Raw genomic sequence first — 21,389 nt, 5'->3', positions numbered from 1 at the left:
GTTGTCATCATTTAATGGGTTAGGTGTTAAATTCTGGATTTTAATTTTTCTAGCTAAGACGCTATTGGTAGAGAATGACTTAAGTCCTGGAATTGAATATTCATGCACGTTCATATTTTCCAAGTGCATATCAAACCTGTTGTGAGAAAGAATGGATCACAATAGTGACCAAACAAAGACGGGAAAGACAGAGCTAGGTGAATGATGTACACTTTATAATCCGGGGCTCTCCTCTGTTATTCCAGTTATGATTTTTGTGTAATGCTCAAGAAGTCGATAGTACCTTATGCAGTCTGTCTGGTGTTGCTATTATAACAGCATCCGCAAACCTCTCTCTCTCTGTGGCTACTTTCCAGTCTGAAGGAAAAGAGATTTAAAATAGTGAGTCAACTAATATCAGTAGTTGAGACAGCCTTTATGTTACAAAAAGTGAGCAAGTATAAAAAAAGGAAAAATATTATTTCACATTAAAAAGAATAGCACAAACTATTTGTTACTACGGTGCAAGTTTTCTATGCACCTCTTGAATTAATTCTAGGCTAAATTCCAAGTAGTCTGTTATACTAAAACTGACTCTATAATTAAGGCTGAGACAGTATTTTAGTGCCCCCTCTCTGCAATCACCGAAGTCAATTAAAATAGACTGAGCCCAAGATCCTATTTCAGATACTTAACTTTCTGAAACAATTAACATGACATATGAAGGGACAAAAGGTTACAGCCCAAAGGAAATGTTTAGAAGGTCTGAACAAATCCGACTGAGCTCTTTTTTAAAATGTTTCACCACATTTCTAAAATGTTTCCTTGTTACTTTCTAAAAGTCCCAAAATAAAGGACAATTATATTAATGTGGTAAAACAATTATTTTCTCAATCAAAACAAATATTAATATATTTAAATATACACAAAGCCTCTCCATGCATGGCTTACTTAATTGCACAGGATCATTTCATACAGGATTACTCTGAAATTGCTCTTGAAAGCAAGTGTATTAGACTGAAAAGCCAGTGATAGAATTAGTAACTCTAGGTAGTAGAAATATTCTTTTGCCTATTGTTTTTGGAGGCAGATATCCCATTTACGGTATTTTTGTAACACAAATCCACCTCACTCCAGTATTTGTTTTAGAGGGTTGTGATGGTCTAGAGTGACTCTTTTCATCTTTTGCACAAACTACTCCTTGCAGTTGATGTATGTAGTACTTGCCTCAGAATGAAATCTGTCCAACAGTATTCCTGTTATTAGATTATCACAGGAAGTTCAAAAAACAATGCCTATGCCATCTCAATTCATAGATTGCAACTCTTATAGGTATGCAGAAAATAAAATATGCACATTAGCCAGTTTCTCCCTTATTTTGCCAACTGTAGCTTTAATACCTTTATATTTTTGTATGCATTGACCCACTGGGCACCCCCAAAAATAGTAACTTTTGATAAGCAATTCAAAGTGTTCACTGTAGGCCTCTACTTAAATAAAATGGATTTTTATGAAGTGTTCAGATGCTTCTTTTCTACTCAACTTAAAACAACTCCACTTTAGAACTTAAAATTTGGCTTGTATGCAGGTCTACTGAGAAATACTGTATGTGTAAATACTATATATGTAATTTGCTATATTTGAAGACATTGCTAAATAGAATCAGATGCAGTGAACATCACATAATGTGGATTCACAATCACTTTATCAATAGAGACACAGACTGCGTGCACTCTTCCAGATGCACACTGAAATAGGCACAGTTGTGTTATTTCAGAGATCAGACAATCAAATACATTTTCCCCCCTTATACTCCTAACTTCTGTCAGACATACTGAAATGCAGAAAGCCACAATAATCATTACTATGAAGTTCCCACCACTGCAGGTTTGCTTAAATCAAAGCCCATCACAGAATCATAGACTATCAGGGTTGGAAGGGACCTCAGGAGGTCATCTAGTTCAACCCCCTGCTCAAAGCAGGACCAATTCCCAACTAAATCATCCCAGCCAGGGCTTTGTCAAGCCGGGCCTTAAAAACCTCCAAGGAAGGAGATTCCACCACCTCCCAAGGTAACGCATTCCAGTGCTTCACCACCCTCCTAGTGGAATAGTGTTTCCTAATATCCAACCTAGACCTCCCCCACTGCAACTTGAAACCATTACTTCTTGTTCTGTCATCTGCCACCACTGAGAACAGCCAAGCTCCATCCTCTTTGGAACCCCCCTTCAGGTAGTTGAAAGCTGCTATCAAATCCCCCCTCACTCTTCTCTTCTGGAGACTAAACAATCCCAGTTTCCTCAGCCTCTCCTCATAAGTCATGTGCTCCAGACCCCTAATCATTTTTGTTGCCCTCCACTGGACTCTTTCCAATATTTCCACATCCTTCTTGTCCTGTGGGGCCGAAAACTGGACACAGTACTTCAGATGAGGCCTCACCAGTGTTGAATAAAGGGGAATGATCACGTTCGTCGATCTGCTGGCAATGCCCCTACTTATACAGCCAAAATGCTGTTAGCCTTCTTGGCAACAAGAGCACACTGTTGACTCATATCCAGCTTCTCGTCCACTGTGACCCCAGGTCCTTTTCTGCAGAACTGCTACCTAGCCACTCGGTCCCTAGTCTGTAGCAGTCCATAGGATTCTTCCATCCTAAGTGCAGGACTCTGCACTTGTCCTTGTTGAACCTCATCAGGTTTTTTGGGCCCAATCCTCTAATTTGTCTAGGTCCCTCTGTATCTGATCCCTACCCTTCAGTGTATGTACCACGCCTCCCAGTTTAGTGTCATCTGCAAACTTGCTGAGAGTGCAGTCCACACCATCCTCCAGATCATTAATAAAGATATTAAACAAAACTGGCCCCAGGACCGACCCTTGGGGCACTCTGCTTGAAACCGGCTGCCAACTAGACATGGAGCCATTGATCACTACCCGTTGAGCCCGACGATCTAGCCAGCTTTCTATCCACCTTACAGTCCATTCATCCAGCCCATACTTCTTTAACTTGGCGGTAAGAATACTGTGGGAGACCGTATCAAAAGCTTTGCTAAAGTCAAGGAATAACACATCCACTGCTTTCCCCTCATCCCCAGAGCCAGTTATCTCCTCATAGAAGGCAATTAGGTTAGTCAGGCACGACTTCCCCTTGGGGAATCCATGCTGACTGTTCCTGATCACTTTCCTCTCCTCTAAGTGTTTCATAATTGATTCCTTGAGGACCTGCTCCATGATTTTTCCATAATCACTTTATCAAGATCTAACGATTCCCTCACTAAGCAGATTCCATCCTAACTCACACACTTTCCTTCAAAACAATAGTTCACTATTTTTATTCAGTACAGTGGAACTCCCATTATCCAATCTTATGCAGATCAGATAACCAAAAATCCAGGTAAACCAGATAATGGCCACCAGGGGCTGACAGCCCGAGCCCCAGCCAGCTGGGGGCTCACAGTGGTTCAGTTAATAAGGAGAGCCAGAAAATGGAGTACTCCTGCAGGAATTCTGTGCCACTGCACACACGCAGAATTAATGTCCCCCACAGATTTCTTTGCTTCCCCACAGAAAAATTACTTCTGACAGGGAAGCAATGCCGGGGGGAGGGGGAGGAGCTTGGCCTGTCAATGAACGAGACTCTGTCCCTCTCGCTTGCTATTGTGGCACACCTGGCATGGGAGGCAGGGCTTTGGCGTGTTTCTGAGGAGGTAGGCATGAGGCAGGCACTGTCAGGCAGAGCAGCATGTAGCAGCCTGCCTGCTTTGTGAATTGTTCCCATTGTTCTTAGTGAATTCCCCCAGGAGTATAAAACAGGTGTAAAAGATTTCAAGGTCCTTTACATTGCCAGAGTGGTGTAAAGGACAGCATGGCCTTATAAATGCTCATGGTGCTTCAGTCAATAGAACTGGTCTAAATTTTTGGACTGAAAAATGTTCTTATCAAAATGTGCTCCAGGAACTGTTTGCTACTGACCTGTCTGGCGATGGTGAGTAGCCAATATACATTTTGATTCTCCAACCCTCACTTGCCCTTCAGTTGCCTATGATGTAATTCTGAGCATAAGGCTGCATATATTTATTGACTAATAACTAGAAATAAAGGGTCAAAACTAGCTACATGACTATTAGACAAAGGCAATTTGGAGATTTCCTCCAGTGCTCCCCACTCCTATTCTCCATCCATCATATAGTCCTTTAAATAAATTACCAAAATAATTGAAACTGGCATGATTATATTGCGTTATTTTGACAAATAAAATATGCAGAATTTTAAAATGTGTGCAGAATTTTTAATTTTTTGGTGCAGAATTCTCCAAGGAGTAAATGGAGACTCAGTGAAGCAGGGTTCTACTGTATTTAAAAGTGTTTAGATTTCAACGGGTAGATATCACATTATAGGTCTTATTGTTCTCACAGCAAAAACATTTCGCTATTACTGTAGAATAAAATGTCACAAAAGGAAGACATGAGCAGATTACCTAAAAATGGCAACAGTGGTTGTTTCTATGATCTGGTATAAGTAATTTTGCTCTAACATGTACAGTCACCAAGGGAACATCATCCTTCTAAAGATGAGAAGTTATAGTTTTTTTAAACTATGTCAAGACTGCTTAAAGCCCTGAATGGGCATTTTTTGATTATTTTTTTAAATACAAAATAATACTATATTCCATAAATACAATCCCCAGATGTATGTCCTAAAAGGCACGGCATATGAACTAATATTAGTGTTTGGATTTAGATAAATATATTTCATTAATTTAGTCTTTCATAATATGGCCTATAGAACAAGACAGCGAGGCAAATATTACCATTAAATACATTTTTCTTGTCAATGCTGTGAATCTTCTGAAGGTCATTTCTAGCAAAAGCACGAGGATCTGCAACTCCAACTACCTAAAAAAAGAAGAACATTGTTATGTTCTGCAAACAGCTGTGGGAGTGTCAATACCAGAAAGATGTCAACAAAAGAATTCAGAGAACAGCAACAAAGTGATTAGGCAGATGAAGACATTGACTAAAGTGAAAATATTCCAGGAACTAAGTACAACCTGGCTTAATAGCTATATGGGAAGAGGATAACCATTTACAAGTATACATAGGGTTTACACGTTAAGGAGGAAGAGGAATTATTTAGGACAGCATAATTAAGATTACATACAAAAAGCCAAGTTCAGTAGTTATAAAGTTAAATACCCAAAAGTTAGTAAATGCCAGATTTACAATCACCCATGAAACCTTAATTTGGCTCCCCTATGCATCTATCTTGTGCAGTGGTTACTCCTGGGGGAATTCTGTGCCAAAAATTTAAAAATTCTGCACACAATATTTGAAAATTCTGCATATTTTATTTGTCAAAATACAATATAATCATGCCAGTTTCAATTATTTTGGTAATTTATTTCAAAATATCTGTCAGCAAGTATGTCAGTAACAATGCAGACCCCCCCCCCCTAAAAAAAAAGATTCTGGTAATTTTTTTTTTTTTTGACAAATAGATTCCTTACTAGGCATATTAATACAGAATGTTGTGTAATTCATTTAAATTATAATACAGAACTGTATTTCCTGCACCTGTCAGAAGCAGTGCAAAGGCTTGGGGGAGTCAGGGGTAATGGAGGAACAGAGGGAGAGGGAAGGCGCATAGGAGTGAACCTGGAGGGTGTTGGGTGTGATGGATTTTTTGAGGGGTGAGGGGTGGGATTGTTGGGAAGCCTCCCACATGCAGATCCTGCCTGACCTCAAGCCTCTCCCATTCAGTCAGGCACATCTGCCCCTGTCCCTGCACCTCCCATCCCCGTGGGTCTCTGAAGCCCTCCCCACCCCATCCCCAGGCTCAATGCTGTCAGCCCACTAGGTCCTGAGCCCATTCCCCGGTCTGGCCCTCCCCCCCTAGCTATTCTGAACCCCAGGCTGTGACCCCTCAGCAGTCGTGTTCCCCACTCTGTCCTAACCTGATTCCGCAGGCAGGGTGTTGTGATCAACTTCTACTCCTGAGGGAATTCTGCACCACTGGGCAGAGAATTTTTTATTTTCCTGCATAAAATACAGTTTGCCTAAGAAGTGCTGCAGTTCTGCATTTTGCCCACCAGAAGCTGCTCTGGCACCAGAACGGCCGGCATGAAGGCAGCGAGCTGTTCCGGCACCACAGCGGCTTAAGGCAGAACTGCAGCACTTCTTAGGCAAAATGTATTTTATGCAGGAAAATACAAAATGATGTGAGACAGAGGAATTCTGCACGTCCGCTGATGCTCAGAATTCCCTCAGGAGTAAGTGATAATAGTGTGCTATCACTGTAATTAAAGATCATAATGCATAAACACAAGGGGGACAAATTAAGGTTGCAGAGGCCGCCATAGATCTGGGATTTTTTTAACATCTGAGCGCGTAACTTGGCAACCTAAAGTGTTCCCCCCTTCCCTGTATGTAAATTCATAGAGTATTTTTAAAAGGTAAAAACAAATTCTATTATGTACAATTACATGGTCATCAGTAGGATTTGAACCCTGAACCTTAGCTAGTCCTGTAGTGCAAGCTTTGCCTAGGTTAGCTGGCAGCAAGAGAAGGGCTATCTCAAGGACTATGTGTTCATATCACCTTTGTATTTTGGATGATAGATATGTATGTCTGTATTACAAAACTTGTGCTATGCTTTCGGGTGATACCCCTAGGCAGTTTGGCAACAGAACTGCCTAGCCTGCTTGATGGCCCATTAAGGGCCATCAGTTATACAACTGACCCATTGAGAGAAGGCAGATACCCTTATGACTCAGCAAGGCATGCAGGGGACATGCCCATGGACAGAACTCTAAGGCTTTCAAGCCATGTGTTAGGCAGCTTGTGTTTAAAACAAAGAAGCACAGGCCACATGGCAAAAGACTATAAAAGGCAGCTACATCTTCTCCACTTTGTCTTCATTCCTGCTTCTTACCTCCAGAGGAACTTTGCTCCAAACTAAGCTCTGAAAAAAGGACTGAATGACCCATCCAAACTAGGGATGTATTCCAGATGGACTTCCAAGCCAGCAAAGTCACCAATACTGTGAAGAACCTGATATATGGACTTTGAAGTCTTTGTATGTATGTGACGGTTTTACCATTTAACAACTCTCTTCTTTCTTTCTTTCTTTCTTTCTAATAAATGTTTATTTTTAGACACTAAAGGAGTGGCTGGCAGCATGGTATTTTGAGTAAGATCCAAACCTATACTCACCTGGTAACATGGCTGACCCTTTGGGGTCAGAACATTTTGTATAGGTGAGCAGAGTTTAAAATAACTTCTCACTGTACTGCACCTAGGTCAGGGCCAGCTCCAAGCACCAGCTTGCCAAGCAGGTGCTTGGGGCGGCCACTCCGGAGAGAGATGGCACGTCCAGCTATTCGGCAGCAATTCGGCGGACGGTCCCTCACTCCTGCTTGGGGCGGCAAAAACCCTGGAGCCGGCCCTGACCTAGGTGCTGATTGGGAGCCAGAGAACTGGAATACAATAAAGGGGGCTGTGTGATTTCTTTTTTGCTTCTTGATAACCGGTGTGGGGGATCAGCAGCACAGTTTGTGACTGGTTGGGGAGTTTAACTTCAGTGTTACCCACCAGTCTGGGGAGTATCTGCTCTCCTTTTTGCAGCCTGCCCTTACCTTAGCATTTCCAGTGAGGGCTGCCACAGAGAGGTCCCTGTGGAACAGTTTGTGTGCTCTGGGATGTCCTCCATAGAGATCTCGAGGAAACTTTCCCAGAGGTAGTCTGCAATCCTCTGCTGAAGGTTGCTGGGGAGAGCAGCCTTATTTCTTCTGCAGCGGTAGGACATTTTCCCAAGCCATTCAGCAATTACTTCAGCAGGGATCATTGCAGCACACAGACTAGCAGTATATGGACCTGATCTGCAGCCACATGGTGCAGGAGCTGTTCCATTTCAGCTTCCGTGCCCTTAGGAGTGAGATCAGCTAAAGTCACCAGTGCCTGTGGCAAACTGTGCCAGTATTCAGTGTAATTGCCCTATCCACATATACTCATGCCCATGAGCTCCCTCCTTAGTGTGCCACCTTGCCCCCTACCTTCCAGGCCATATGCAGCATGGCTAGGACTGTTGCTGTGCTTTAGGAATTCTAAGCAGAAGAGAATGCAGTGCTTGTAAATCGCGTGGATCAAGGGGAGTGAATACACTCACAACAGTACTTCTGTAGAGTGTAGCTAGGGCTGTCAATTAATCACAGTTAACTCATACGATCAAATCAAATTAATTGTGATTAATCACACAGAATACCAATTGAAATTTATTAAACATTTTTGGATGTTTTTCTACATTTTCAATGTTAATTTCAATTACAAAACAGAATACAAACTGCACAGCGCTCACTATATATATATTTTATTACAAATATATGCACTGTAAAAATACTATTTCTTTTATCATTTTTCAGTTCACCTCATGAAAGTACTGAAGTGCAATCTCTTTACCGTGAAAGTGTAACTTAAAAATGCAGATTTTTTTGGTTGCATAACAGCACTCAAAAACAAAACAGTGTAAAACTTTAGAGCCTACAAGTCCACTCAGTCCTACTTATTCTGCCAATCGCTAAGTCAAACAAGTTTGTTTACATTGACGGGAGATACTGCTGCCTGCTTCTTTACAACGTCACCTGAAAGTAAGAACGGGTGTTCACATGGCACTTTTGTAGCCAGCATTGCAAGGTATTTACATGTCAGATATGCTAAACATTTGTATGCCCCTTCTATGCTTTGGCCACCATTCCAGAGGACATGCTTCCATGCTGATGATGCTAGTTTAAAAAAATAAAAAGCGTCAATTAAATTTGTGACTGTACTTCTTGGGGGGAGAATTGTATGTCTCCTGTTCTACCCACATACTGCATATATTTCATGTTATAGCTATCTCGGATGATTACCCAGCACATACTTGTTTTAAGAACACTTTCACAGCAGATTTGACAAAACGCAGAAAAGGTACTGATGTGAGATTTCTAAAACTAGCTACAGCACTCGACCCAAGGTTTAAGAATCTGAAGTGCCTTCCAAAATCTGAGAGGGATGATGTGTGCAGCATGCTTTTAGAAGTCTTAAAAGAACAACACTCTGATGCAAAAACTTCAGAACCCAAACCACCAAAAAAGAAAATCAGCCTTCTGCTGGTGGCATCTGACTCAGATGATGAAAATGTGTCAGTCTGCGCTGCTTTGGATCGTTATCAAGCAGAACCCATCATCAGCATGGAAGCATGTCCTCTGGAATGGTGGTTGAAGCATGAAGGGACATATGAATGTTTAGCACATCTGGCACGTAATTACCTTGCAACGCTGGCTACAAAAGTGCCATGTGAACGCCTGTTCTCACTTTCAGATGACATTGTAAATAAGCAGGCAGCAGTATCTCCTGTCAATGTAAACAAACTTGTTTGACTTAGCGATTGGCAGAATAAGTAGGACTTAAAACCTCTCTGGCTTTAAGATTAAGCTAGATAAGTTTATGGAGGGAATGGTTTGATGGGATAACTGATTTTAGTCAATTAATCAACAGTGTGCCATTGCTGGTAAATAGTATCAATAGTCAATGAGGGTCTGGCTAGAGAATCTTGCCTGCATGCTCGGGGTTCTACTGATCGCCATATTTGGGGTCGGGAAGGAATTTTCCTCCAGGGTAGATTGGCAGAGGCCCTGGAGGTTTTTCGCCTTCCTCCGCAGCACGGGGCGGGGGTCGCTAGCTGGAGGATTCTCTGCAACTTGAAGTCTTTAAATCACAGGATTTGGGGACTTCAACAGCTGAGTCAAGGGAAAGGGGGTGGGTCAGCTTTTGTGGCCTGCATCATAGAATATCAGAGTTGGAAGGGACCTCAAGAGGTCATCTAGTCCAACCCCCTGCTCAAAGCAGGACCAATTCCCAACTAAATCATCCCAGCCAGGGCTTTGTCAAGCCGGGCCTTAAAAACCTCCAAGGAAGGAGACTCCACCACCTCCCTAGGTAACGCATTCCAGTGTTTCACCACCCGCCTAGTGAAATAGTTTTTCCTAATATCCAACCTGGACCTCCCCCACTGCAACTTGAGACCATTGCTCCTTGTTCTGTCATCTGCCACCACTGAGAACAGCCGAGCTCCATCCTCTTTGGAACCCCCCTCAGGTAGTTGAAAGCAGCTATCAAATCCTCCCTCATTCTTCTCTTCTGGAGACTAAACAATCCCAGTTCCCTCAGCCTCTCCTCATAAGTCATGTGCTCCAGACCCCTAATCATTTTTTTGTTGCCTTAACAATCATGCGGGAGGTCAGACTAGATGATCATAATGGTCCCTTCTGACCTTAAAGTCTATGAGTGGACTTGTAGGCTCTAAAGTTTTACATTGTTTTGTTTTTGAATACAGGTGTTTTTTTTTTTTTTTTTTTTTTACATTTCTACATTTGTAAGTTCAACTTTCATGATAAAGGCATTGCACAACAGTACTTGTATGAGGTGAATTGAAAAATACCATTTTTAGTGCAAATACCTGTAATAAAATATAAAGTGGGCACTGTACACATTGTATTTGATATTAATATTTGAAAATGTAGTAAACATCCCAAAATATTTCAAATAAATAGCATTGTACTGTTTAATGTGATTAATTGCAGTTAATTTTTTTAATCACTTGTCAGCCCTAATTGTAGCTTTTACAGCTGGAAACATAACCGTAAGCGGCTCTCCATGCACACCCACAGAAAGGCTCAGCCAGGCAAGGAGAAGGAAGAAGACACGGGATGACATGTTCTAAGAGATCCTGCAAACCTCTGACGCTATGTATACCAAGCAGAGGGCTTGGAGGATCATGCTCACAGACAGAATGGACAGAGGTTGTGCAGACGAGAGAAAAGTGCAGGACATGGAGAGTGACATGCAGCAGGATTAAAGTGTTTCTCAAGCAGCAAATAGACATCCTGGAGACTCTTACTGACCTTCAAGCTCAACAGATTGATGCTCGCCTCCCTTTGTGGCCAGAGAACTGCGTTCTGGTACCTCCCTACATTCCACCCAGCTTACAGGGCTGTTGCAATACCCCTACCACTCCACCCCAGGGAAAGACTATAAACAATCACAGCTGCATGTACATTGATCTGTGAGACAGGGTCGGTGAATGTGTTTGTTCTTTCCCCTTTAAAGATTCTTTTCCCTGTATTAATAAAGTTTCATTCAGTTATAAATACAGTAGAACCTCAGAGTTACAAACTAACCAGTCAATCATGCACCTCATCTGGAACGGGAAGTACACAATCACGCAGCACCAGAGACCAAAAAAAGAAGAAGCAAGTACTGTACTTTGTTTAACAAACTATTAAAAGAATAAAAGGAAAGCAGCATTTTTCTTTTGCATAGTAAAGTTTCAAAGCTGTATTAAGTCAATGTTCAGTTGTAAACTTTTGAAAGAACATACATAACATTTTGTTCAGCGTTACAAACATTTTGAGAGTTATTCACAACCTCCATTCCCAAGGTGTTCATAACTGAGGTTCTACTGTATATCTGTTTGCATGTGTTTGGAATAAAAGTCTATTTATAGAAACGTAATTCACTTTTATTAGTTCACAACACAGCGGTTTGGGCTGACATTCACAGATAATAGCAATAGGTGCATTCGCAATGTTACACTACTACTACAAAAAGCAGTCATTACAAGCTTCATACTGAGGTGTAAAAAACCCACCAATGACAGGCACACAACAAACACCACAAATTACTGTGGCTCATCATTAAAATGGTCTTTCAAAGCCTCCCTGAGCTGTATAGCTCCCTGCTGAGCTCTTAGAGCCTCTACCCTGGCGGCAACTTCTCCCCCTTTGCTTTACAGATATTAGGGAGCACACAGCAGGCAGCTAGAGCCATAGGGATATTTTTTTCACTGACGCCAGCAGCTTTTCAAGCGGCCAAAGGCACATTGAGTCACTCTGCACCTGCAGAGCCTGTTGCTGAAGTGCTCCTTGATGCTGTCAAGGTGGCCGCTGTAAGGCTTCCTGAGCCATGGGAGCATGAGGTAGGCTGGATCTCTCAGGTCACTATTGATATTTCCCCATCGCCAATAATCCTCTGGTCTGGGAAGAGGCTCTGCTTGCAGCTTTCTGAACAAGCCTGTGTTCTTAAAGTTGCGTGCATCATGCACCTCCTCTGACATTCCTGCATTGATGTTGGTTAAATGTCCCTGGCGATCCACCAGCGCTTGCAATACCATACAAAAGTAGCCCTTTCTGTTGATGTACTCTGTGGCACAGTTGTCTGGTCCCAACATAGAGGGTACGCACATCCCTATCACCCCACTGCAGTTGGGAAACCCCATTGCTACAAAACCATCCACTACATGCTGCTGATTGCCTCACTCCATGCTCTCTGCTCACAATCCGAAGCACCAGACAACTGCAGCACCTCCTTGAACATGTCTGCTTTACTCCTCCTTATCCGAGAGAGGTGATCAGCTGGTGTGTGGAGACTGTCAAGGGCACGTCTGCAGCTGCTAAAGAAACAATAGAGGTGTTATTGTCTGTGCACTTATACCCTTGATCTAAACAAACAAGCGCATCTTTCTCACTTTCCCTTGGTGCACTCACAGCATGGTGGTAGCCCCAGCCATGGTGAGTATGACCCAGGGGAAAGGAGTGAGTTGGGACAAAGGTGTGTGTGTGTGGGGGGGAATGGGTGGTACCCCTCGGGTATGCATAAGGCTACGGTACTGAATACTGGCACTGTTATCCACAGGTGGGGGGATTGCAGCTGATCTCACTCCTAAGGTTAACCGACGCTGCAAGGTTCCAGCTGCAGACGGGGACGGTATGTTGATGCCCTATGTGCTGCTATCCTGCCTGCTGAAGTAATTGCTGAGTGGCCACCACAGGGGAAGAAACAAAGCAGCCCTCCCAAAAAACCTTCAGCAGAGGATTGCAGATTACCTCCAGGAAACTTTCCTAGAGATCTCTATGGAGGATTCATGGGATATCCCATTGTGCATAAACAAACTTTTCCACAGGGCCCCCTCTGCCTAGCTGTGCAGGGGAATGAGAAGCAGATAGCAACTGTTTCTGCGCTGGTTATTTCACTAGCTCTTGTAGCCCAATTTAAAAAGCAGTACATGAGCAGATGTGTCCCTGCAGCATTGAAGCAGAGTGCTTACCAGAGCTCCCCGCCCCTGCATCCGGCTTGCCAGGGTTGGACTGCTGAGACTGGCTAGACCGCTCAGGACTCAAAGGAGATCCTGGCTCTCCATGCCACTGGGTCTCCGTTGCCTGTCCCTCATTCTCCTCCGCCTCCACTTCCTCGTCCAACATGTCGTCCTCGGTGTTCACTCCGGTGACCAGGGACTCCAGCCCTGAAGTACCCACAGGGCTCTTGGGGGTGGAGGTAGGGTCGCTGACAAGGATAGCATGAAGCTCCCTGTAGAAGCAGCATGCTTACAGCTCTGCACCAGAGTGTCTATTTGCCTTCTGGTACGCCTGTCTCAGCTCCTTGATTTGTACGCCGCACTGCAGCGTGTCGCTGCCATAGCCCTTCTCCACCATGCCCCAAGCCAGGGGTCTCAAACTCAAATGACCACGAGGGCCACATGAGGACTAGTTCATTGGCCTGAGGGCCGCATCACTGACACACACCCCCTCGCTGCCCCCGGCCCTGCCCCCACTCCACCCCTTCCCTGCCCCCATTCTAACTCCGCCCCCTCTCTGCCCCCAGAGGGTGCATGAGGGGTGTGTCGGGGGCTCAGGGCAGGGAGTTGAGGTGCAGGCAGGGGGCTCAGGGTGCAGAAGGGGTGTGGGATGCAGCAGGGGGCTCAGATCAGGGGGTTGGGGTGTGGGATGTGGCAGGGGGCTCAGGGCAGGGAATTGGGGTGCAGGAGGGGTGTGGAATGTGGGATGTGGCAGGGGGCTCAGGGCAGGGGGTTGGGGTGCAGGCAAGGGACTCAGGGCAGGGAGTTGGGGGGTGAGGTGCAGGAGGGCTTCAGGCTCCGGGGTGGCAGTGGCACACACCGTGGCCAGGGCAGTCTGCCGGCCTCGGCCCTGCTCCGGGAAGTAGCTGGAACCATGTCCCTGCGGCCCCTGGGTGAGGGGGACACAGGGCTCCGCACGCTGCTTGCCGCTCCTCCAGGTACCTCCCCCAAAGCTCCCATTGGCCGCGGTTCCCCATTCCTGGCCAATGGGAGCTGCAGGGGGGCATGCCTGGAAGCCAGGGCAACACACGGACGGAGCCCTCTGCTTCCCCCACACCCTCGGCTGCAGGGACGTGATGCCAGCCGGCGCGGGGCTCGAGGGGGGCAATCCCGCAGGTGTAGTTTGCCCAACCCTGGTCTGGAGGTAGGCCGGGGGGGGCTGGTGCCAGCTGCTCAGCGTGCTGCAGGAAACAGCCCCGTGGGCCGTGTGTTTGAGACCCCTGCCCCAAGCGATCTTGCCGTAGATATCAAAGTTCTGCGGTTGGAGCGGAGCTGTGATTGCACACCCTGCTCTCCTCACAGACCCAGGAGATCCACCATCTCCCGTGTACTCCAGGCAGGAGTGTGTTTGCTGCATGGAGCCAGCAGTCAATTGGGCAGCTGCTAGGTGAGCTCTCCAGGCCCAGCAAACAGGAAGAGCAATTTCAAAATTTCCTGGGGCTTGAAAGGGGATGGGACGTTCTACCTGGCTACAGGGCAGAGGAGTTGAAAATGGTGACCAGAGCGGTCACAGTGAGCATTGCAGGACAGCTCCTGGAAACCACTTAAGGCAACGTCTAACAGGCACTGCCTCAGTCTAACTAGGTTGCAAAAAGCACTGCCTCTCGCCCAGGTCAGTGTAGCCGGCGAGTTAAAGCGGCAGGAAGAGCATTGCGGTGCGTACACCTCCATAGTTAGGTCGCCATAAGCTGCCTTGTGTCAACTTAACTTTGTAGTGTAGACATGCCCTAATTCTTCACTTGTGATTTTTGTCAAGCTGAAATTCAAATTCAATTAAAATGCACAAAAAAAACAGCAATTTAGTTTTATTTAACTAATAAGAAAGTCTCTTATGTATCTGGCACATTTAAGAAGAATGTTTATCAAAACACGTTTTGCATTTAAGACTACGTGATTAATTAAACTAGGTATCATTTGTAGTTAATGAATTGAACTGATCGTGATGACCAGAAACATCCTTCAAGATTTTAGAACTATTCAATCTCCTCTCAAAGCTAGTTTTTATTCATAGATTGGAAAAGGAAACAAGCTTTTCTGCTTTTTCAACTCCCACTGGCCTCTTTGAATGAATTATAGTCATCAACTGAAAATATTCTCTCCACACTTGCAGAAAAGACTATTGCTGTAAAAAGCTGGTTTTGCACTTCAGCTAATTCTAGTTCAAGTGTTTAGCTAGTGACTTGCACCAGTTCAGCGATTTGACTTTCTTTAAAATTTAACAAAAACACATATTGCTTAATTTTTTTTAAGTTTACAATAAATTATTATAGTAAGTTAAGGGTTTACCCTAGTTCATCATAATTTCAAATTTAATTTTAAATATTCAATTTAAAAAATCTGATTTAAATACCCCCCTTTAAAAAAAAAAATCAGCAATTTTTATCCACCCTGGACAAGTGAAAGGCACATCTCTAGCCCAGGGTTTTGCCATGCCAAATTCCAAAGACCTGCTGCTCACAATGGAGAGCTTAGTGTTTTCTCAAAGAGACCACAAAAATCTTTCATAATGGGTAACTTTAGGAAGCCTAAATCAAGGGGTCACTATTAGCAACAATAAAATAAAAACAACACAGCATTTTACATATTCAAAACACTGCAAACACTTTAATCTAGGAGTCAGGAAAGAAAACTTAGCAAAGAAAATTTTAGGCTAAATTTCAGGAAAAAAATCCTGACAATCATTTAATAGGTTGTAGAAACATCTCCTCATTAAAGCCACAACATTTAGGGTATTTAAAACTTGACCGAATAAAACACCACACCACTTACTGTAGGAAACTCTCTTTAAATTGCAACAAAAATAATGGAAACAAAAGCCAAGCTAGCAAACAAAACTAATCAAACATCAGATCAGATAATTAAGTCTGACATTGAACATGTAGCTCAACAAACCCAAGCTCTGTTGAACCATAAAGTGGAGCAAATTCAAAAGATGGAGACCCTCTACCAAGGACACCCTCCCATGCGTCTGACGAAGTGGGTATTCACCCACGAAAGCTTATGCTCCAACATCTGTTAGTCTTAAAGGTGCCACAGGACTCTGTTGCTTTTTACAGTATCCCAAATGATTTCCATTGCTGTGATGGAGTATAGGACAAGAGGTGTCTCAGACAACTTGATCCCAGATCATTCAAGGTTTAAAAAACCTGACCAACTTGACCTGGACCTGGAAGCATGTCAAAGATGATCTGGCACAGAGGTGCCTGGGGCAGCCCTCACTGGAAATGCCAAGGTCAGGGAAAGCTGCAAATGAAGAGCAGAAGCCTGGTGGGTAACGCTGAAGTTAAACTCCCCAACCAGTCACAAACTGTGCTGCTTGTAACCAGAAGTGCCCCCCGCCCCCGTCTGCTCTTTCAGGTGCAGTCTGAACAGTATCCTGTTATGCCCTTACAAAGCTAAGAGCAGAGGTAAGTCCCCAATGATGTCAGATGCTTGCTTAAAGCTGCATAACTTTATATAATCAATTGTATTCATGCTTATGAATATGTAATTGATTAATGTAAGGAATGAGTGAGATAGTGTGAGTAAGTAACAGCCAACGGCAAAACAAAGAGGCAAATCTCTTTTCTGGAACCATGGTATTATCTTGGTAAATGTATAAATCTTGAGACTGGCGGCCAGGTCAGGAGTACTAACAAGGAAATGTAAGAGCACGCTAAACTCGGGACCGGACCAAAAGCAGTAGAGCCCTCCCACAGATCCGAAGGGACTTCGGGACTCTTGTCGCCTCAAAGCACAAAGAATTCAGGACAGCAATGGGCCAAATAGGCCTGCCAGAGACCTGCAAAGCATATTGGCAAGAAGTAGGCAAAACCCATTCAATTAGCATGGACACTGACCAGACTCTCTCCTCTAGCTACTATCACCAACATCTTAGTGATGATATTTCAGCCCAATATGTTACACTATTTTCCCGGGTGGCTTTTCACATACACATTGACCAGGAGGGGCATCAAGAACTCTCTGTGTAAGAGCCCTTTGTAAGGAGCAGCAGTTGCCCAACACTACCCTCTGTATCTTGTACAGAGGGAGGAACAAACCACGGGGTCATTTTGTCTATCCCTACAAGAACCTACAGGAGAGTAAAAACCTTAGTAGCGAATGGCATCAAAAGGCAGAAATAATTAGTAGAATCAGTTTGGCATCTTACTTGAGATCAACTGTCAATACAATGAGTCTCTCTTCCATTCCCAAATCTGAAGCCAGATTGATAGGGACCCTGGAAATTGACTGAGCTTACTGCAGCTGTAAACAAAACAAAACCCACCACCACCTTCTCAATCTTTCATTTAAAAAAATATTCAAGACTGCAATATAGTTGGTGAATTTCCAGAGCAAGTCGAACTGCTATTTGTAAGACTTTGGACAGCCTGTTGCCCTCAACAAGAAAATCATTGACAGTTTCTTGTAATAATGGGTCTAAAGTCTTGTTACTGACTTTAACCACCCATGGAAGACATTCTTCTAGTACACAAATAGTTGTTGTTGCTGTCTGAGAGTACGTCTACATTGCAACTAAACACCTACAGCTGACTCAGGGTCACAGGGCTTAGGCTGTGGGGCTTTTTAACTGTGGTGGAGATGTTTGATCTCAGACTGGAGTCCAGGCTCTGTCTACTGGAGCAAACCAAGTCATCACAGGACTAACAGAATCCTCCAGCTTGTTTTAGTAATACACAAAAGGCCAAGCATCTTATCCATTACCAGAATACAGGTGGCAATTGTCTTATTAGCAATTGACTGTTAAACAGCATGTGTTGAAGATTAACTCCCAAAATGAAGTCATTAGCAAGATCAGTGGGATAATGAGGTTAGCAAGCGCCACACCTTGAAGATAGCTTCTCCTGCCAGGACTGTGGCTAACAACTGCAGGCACCTTGCTGCACAGGAGGATCTTGTGCCATGGTCACTCCTCCACCACCCACTGCTGTCAGCACTAATCAGAAGTGGACAGCGGAGCAAAAACCAAGTGCAGGAAATCTCATTCTCATAGTACCATGATGGGGGGGGGGGGCAGTTTGGCATTTGTATAACCAAGTTTGGTTTACGGACACAGTTAAACTGAAGAGGGCATGATGGCAGAGTAGGCTCCTGATGTGTCTAATAAGGAGCTGGGATTAGACTCTGCTCCTCAGTGTCCTTGATTATCACCACCTCTATTGCTACTTTAAAGGGATATGAGGAGAATTACAGCACTGCTAGCTGTTGGAAAGGGTGCTCTCAGATCCACCGGCCAAAACCCACATGTACTATACCACGGACTAAGAAGATGCTGTGGGCACGGCCCAGACTTTGGCCTTTAAGTCTTAAGTTTACTGTTGACTTAGTCAGGAGATTCTTTAGACTGTGCTCAATGTAATTTAATAGTTGGAGAATATGACGTCAAGCATTTTTCTAGTAGTGCAACTGAACACCAGCTCTGTGTCCCTTGTTCTCTTCCTCTTTCACCAATTGCTCACTTGCAGTCGGATCTATAACTGCTGCAGGTAAGTACCCAGGCTCAAAGTGGACTTGTTTTTTTAGCAAGTGTGATGTAAATCAAATCACCACTCATGTAGGATAGTGAAAGAGGAGGGAAGAGAGTCCAACTTCAGTTTTGTCAGATTGCTTCGAAATGCTCCAGCTTAACGATCTCGAAAAACATGCTGCAGTTCCCCAGCAGCGCATGCACGCCCAGTGGCTCTAGCTGCAATTCTGAACTTTACACTTAAGGAAAAACAACAAAGTGCTCACACTCAATACCGCACTTTCAGAAGGTAAATATAGTAGTTGAAAACCAGCCCTTTTCTAACACAAGGCATTGCGAATGCTGTGTTTGAAATTTAAAATTCCTGCTGTTATGAGTTATGAACCAATAAAGTAGTAAAATATTGGGAAAAGATCTGTTTTCTCATTAACTGTGTACTTTCAAACATTTAAAGAAATTTGCCTCACATTTTATATGGTGATTGTTAATTTTAACAGAGTTCTTGAATTGCAGCAACCATAAGACACAAGATCCCTTGAAAAATGTTGACAGCATATGACATCTTTACCTTCATTCGATTGGGAAAATGCACAGCAAAATAAGAGTAGCGTTTTCCCCGGCATCCAGCTCCAATAATCAGAACAGTTACACAAGGAGGCATCTCTGCTCGGTTATCTACCTGGAGCTAGAAATAAGACGTGTTTTAGAATCATCTAGGTTAAAAAACACCCACCAATATTAGGTGTATTTATTTTTATTGTGATTAAGGCTTACGTCAGCACTATCGGACGTAAACCTATAGAGCATGAATTCTCAGACATGTCCTTTTCCCTTCTCTGTCACTGCACATTTTGTTTCCTTCTTCCTCTGGCAAGCTGAACTTTAAGGTCACAAAGTTATACGCTAAAAAGTCAGGAAGTACCAGAACTGAAGTTATGCATGGAACCTAAATTCTGTTCCTTCGTATGCAGGCGTTAGGATAGTCTTTAATGTTCTCATCAATGCCTAGACGATTTAGAAACGTACATCTCTCATTTTGACAGTCAGTTAGATGTAGGTACCTAAACTAGCTAGGAATTGCAATGCTGAGCACACCAACTCCTAAACACCATGAAATTTCTGAGCCTAAATGCCTCTACCAAGGTCACATCGGAAGTCTGTGAGAGCAGAGAACAGAAGCCGGATCTCCTAAGCCCTAGGCCAACACTTACCTTCTCGGCCACGCTTCCTCATAGCCATGCCAAGCCACAGGCAACTTCTATCCTCAGTCACAGGGCTGGCACCCCCTCCTGCCACAACCTCCCTGGGGTGGAGAAGAGACTCTCCCTCAGCCCCCGTCCCCCCACGACCTCCCTGGAGGGAAGCAAACATCCCCCCCCCACATCCAGGGGGGCAGGGACCCGCCCCCAGGCACGGGGCCGGCACCCCCGGGGGGGGGAGGAGGGGGGGCAGGGGCCCGGGGGGGGGGGGGGGGCAGGGACCCCCGGGGGGGGTAGAAGGGGGGACAGGGACCCGCGGCGCTCGGGCCGGGCCCAGAGCTGCAGCCGGATCGGGCCCCGCTCTCCAGGCTCACGAGACTCACTCACCGCTGGGGCCGCGCGGACTCAGGGCACCCGGCGCCCGACAGACCGGCCCGGCGGCAGCTCGCGCTGCGCCAGCAGCCAATCGGAGGGCGGCCACAACCCACAAGGGAGCCCATTGGTGGCCGATGAGCCAGCGGGGCGGGTGGCCCGCGGGAGGGGGCGGGGCCATGCTGGGCGGGGCTGCGGCTGGCCAATAGAATTCAGGAGCGTCAAGCCGTATTGATTGTTGTCAGCGTGGCTGGGCCGCCCCGCCCGCTGCCCTGTCGCCTCGCGGAGCCCCGCAGTGCCCGCTGGCTGCGTTCATTACGGGGCCGGGCCGCCGCCAGGGCGCTGGGGGGAGGGGCTGGCTCTGGCTCTCCCTGAGGCTGGTGTCGCGAGCTGGCCTGGGGCCGGTTGCTTTGAAATCCCTGTCACGGGCGTGCGCGCGCGGGCGGGGCCAACTGCGGGCCCTGGGAGCGGCTCGAGCCAGAAACCCCGAACGAGCGGCAGCCGCAGGGAGCGCGTGGAGGGCGGCGCCCGCCCGCCCCCTCCGCCCGCGGGCAGCCCGGCAAGAGCCTCCCCCCCCGGCCTTGGGTGCCCCTCCCGCCCGCCCCGCTGTTGTTTTCCTTGGGGCGGCCAGAAAGCCAGAGCCGGGGGGGGGGGGGAGAGTGTGTGTCTCTGACTGAGCCCAGCCCGGGGAACCCCGGCCCGGCAGGATCGCTTCGCTGGGCGGGAACTTGCAGCAGGGAGAACCGAGGGCTCCGTCTGCAAAGACACGTGACACAAGCAGCACATGGATAAAGTACAGCCCACCCCCCCGCCCCCAGAAGAGTAACCCGAATACACGAGCATCCCCCAAATGGGCAAAGCTGGTAAATGTTAGTGGCTAATGGGGGCAGCCCATGACCCTAATCACGTGGTACTTGCCGAGTAGTTGCTGTGGAGTGGGGAAACCGAGGCACAGACCTGCGCAAACGGTCTCTTCCTTTTCCAGATTAAGCTCCTTTAGCGAGGTCTCTCTCTCATAGAGTATTTGGTAACGGCCTGTAACTTTTAAGTTAAGAATCGTGCTTAGAGTAACTGTAGGACCGTGCAATGAGTTAAAGAGTTCTGCCTTAAGTCAAGATTTTAGAGCAATACTGTGACTGCGTGAAAGGGCTTTTGGTGGGGATCGTTCGTGAGAGAAGGGAAACAGAGATGGCTGGAATAAGAACCCCTTG

General features: G+C 45.5%; 1 protein-coding gene across 1 annotated transcript in view; it reads right to left on the bottom strand.

Annotated features, from left to right (window-relative positions):
* Positions 1-20,205, bottom strand: part of LOC117884682 (uncharacterized oxidoreductase YjhC-like) — a 70,294-nt gene extending 50,089 nt beyond the window's left edge. The window contains exons 1-4 of the mRNA XM_034785269.1: positions 20,194-20,205; positions 19,176-19,292; positions 4,787-4,871; positions 284-357 (exon numbers count right to left, since the gene is read on the bottom strand). Coding sequence (XP_034641160.1) covers positions 284-357; positions 4,787-4,871; positions 19,176-19,268 — 252 coding nt within the window. The 5' untranslated portion in view covers positions 19,269-19,292; positions 20,194-20,205. The remainder of the gene's footprint in view (positions 1-283; positions 358-4,786; positions 4,872-19,175; positions 19,293-20,193) is intronic.
* Positions 20,206-21,389: the final 1,184 nt, after the last annotated feature.

The sequence above is a fragment of the Trachemys scripta genome, chromosome 11 (genome assembly GCF_013100865.1).
Source record: "Trachemys scripta elegans isolate TJP31775 chromosome 11, CAS_Tse_1.0, whole genome shotgun sequence".
In the NCBI taxonomy this organism is placed as follows: domain Eukaryota; kingdom Metazoa; phylum Chordata; order Testudines; family Emydidae; genus Trachemys; species Trachemys scripta.
The sequence above is the reverse complement of the archived record's forward strand: the minus strand, read 5'-3'. Positions and strand labels throughout refer to the sequence as shown.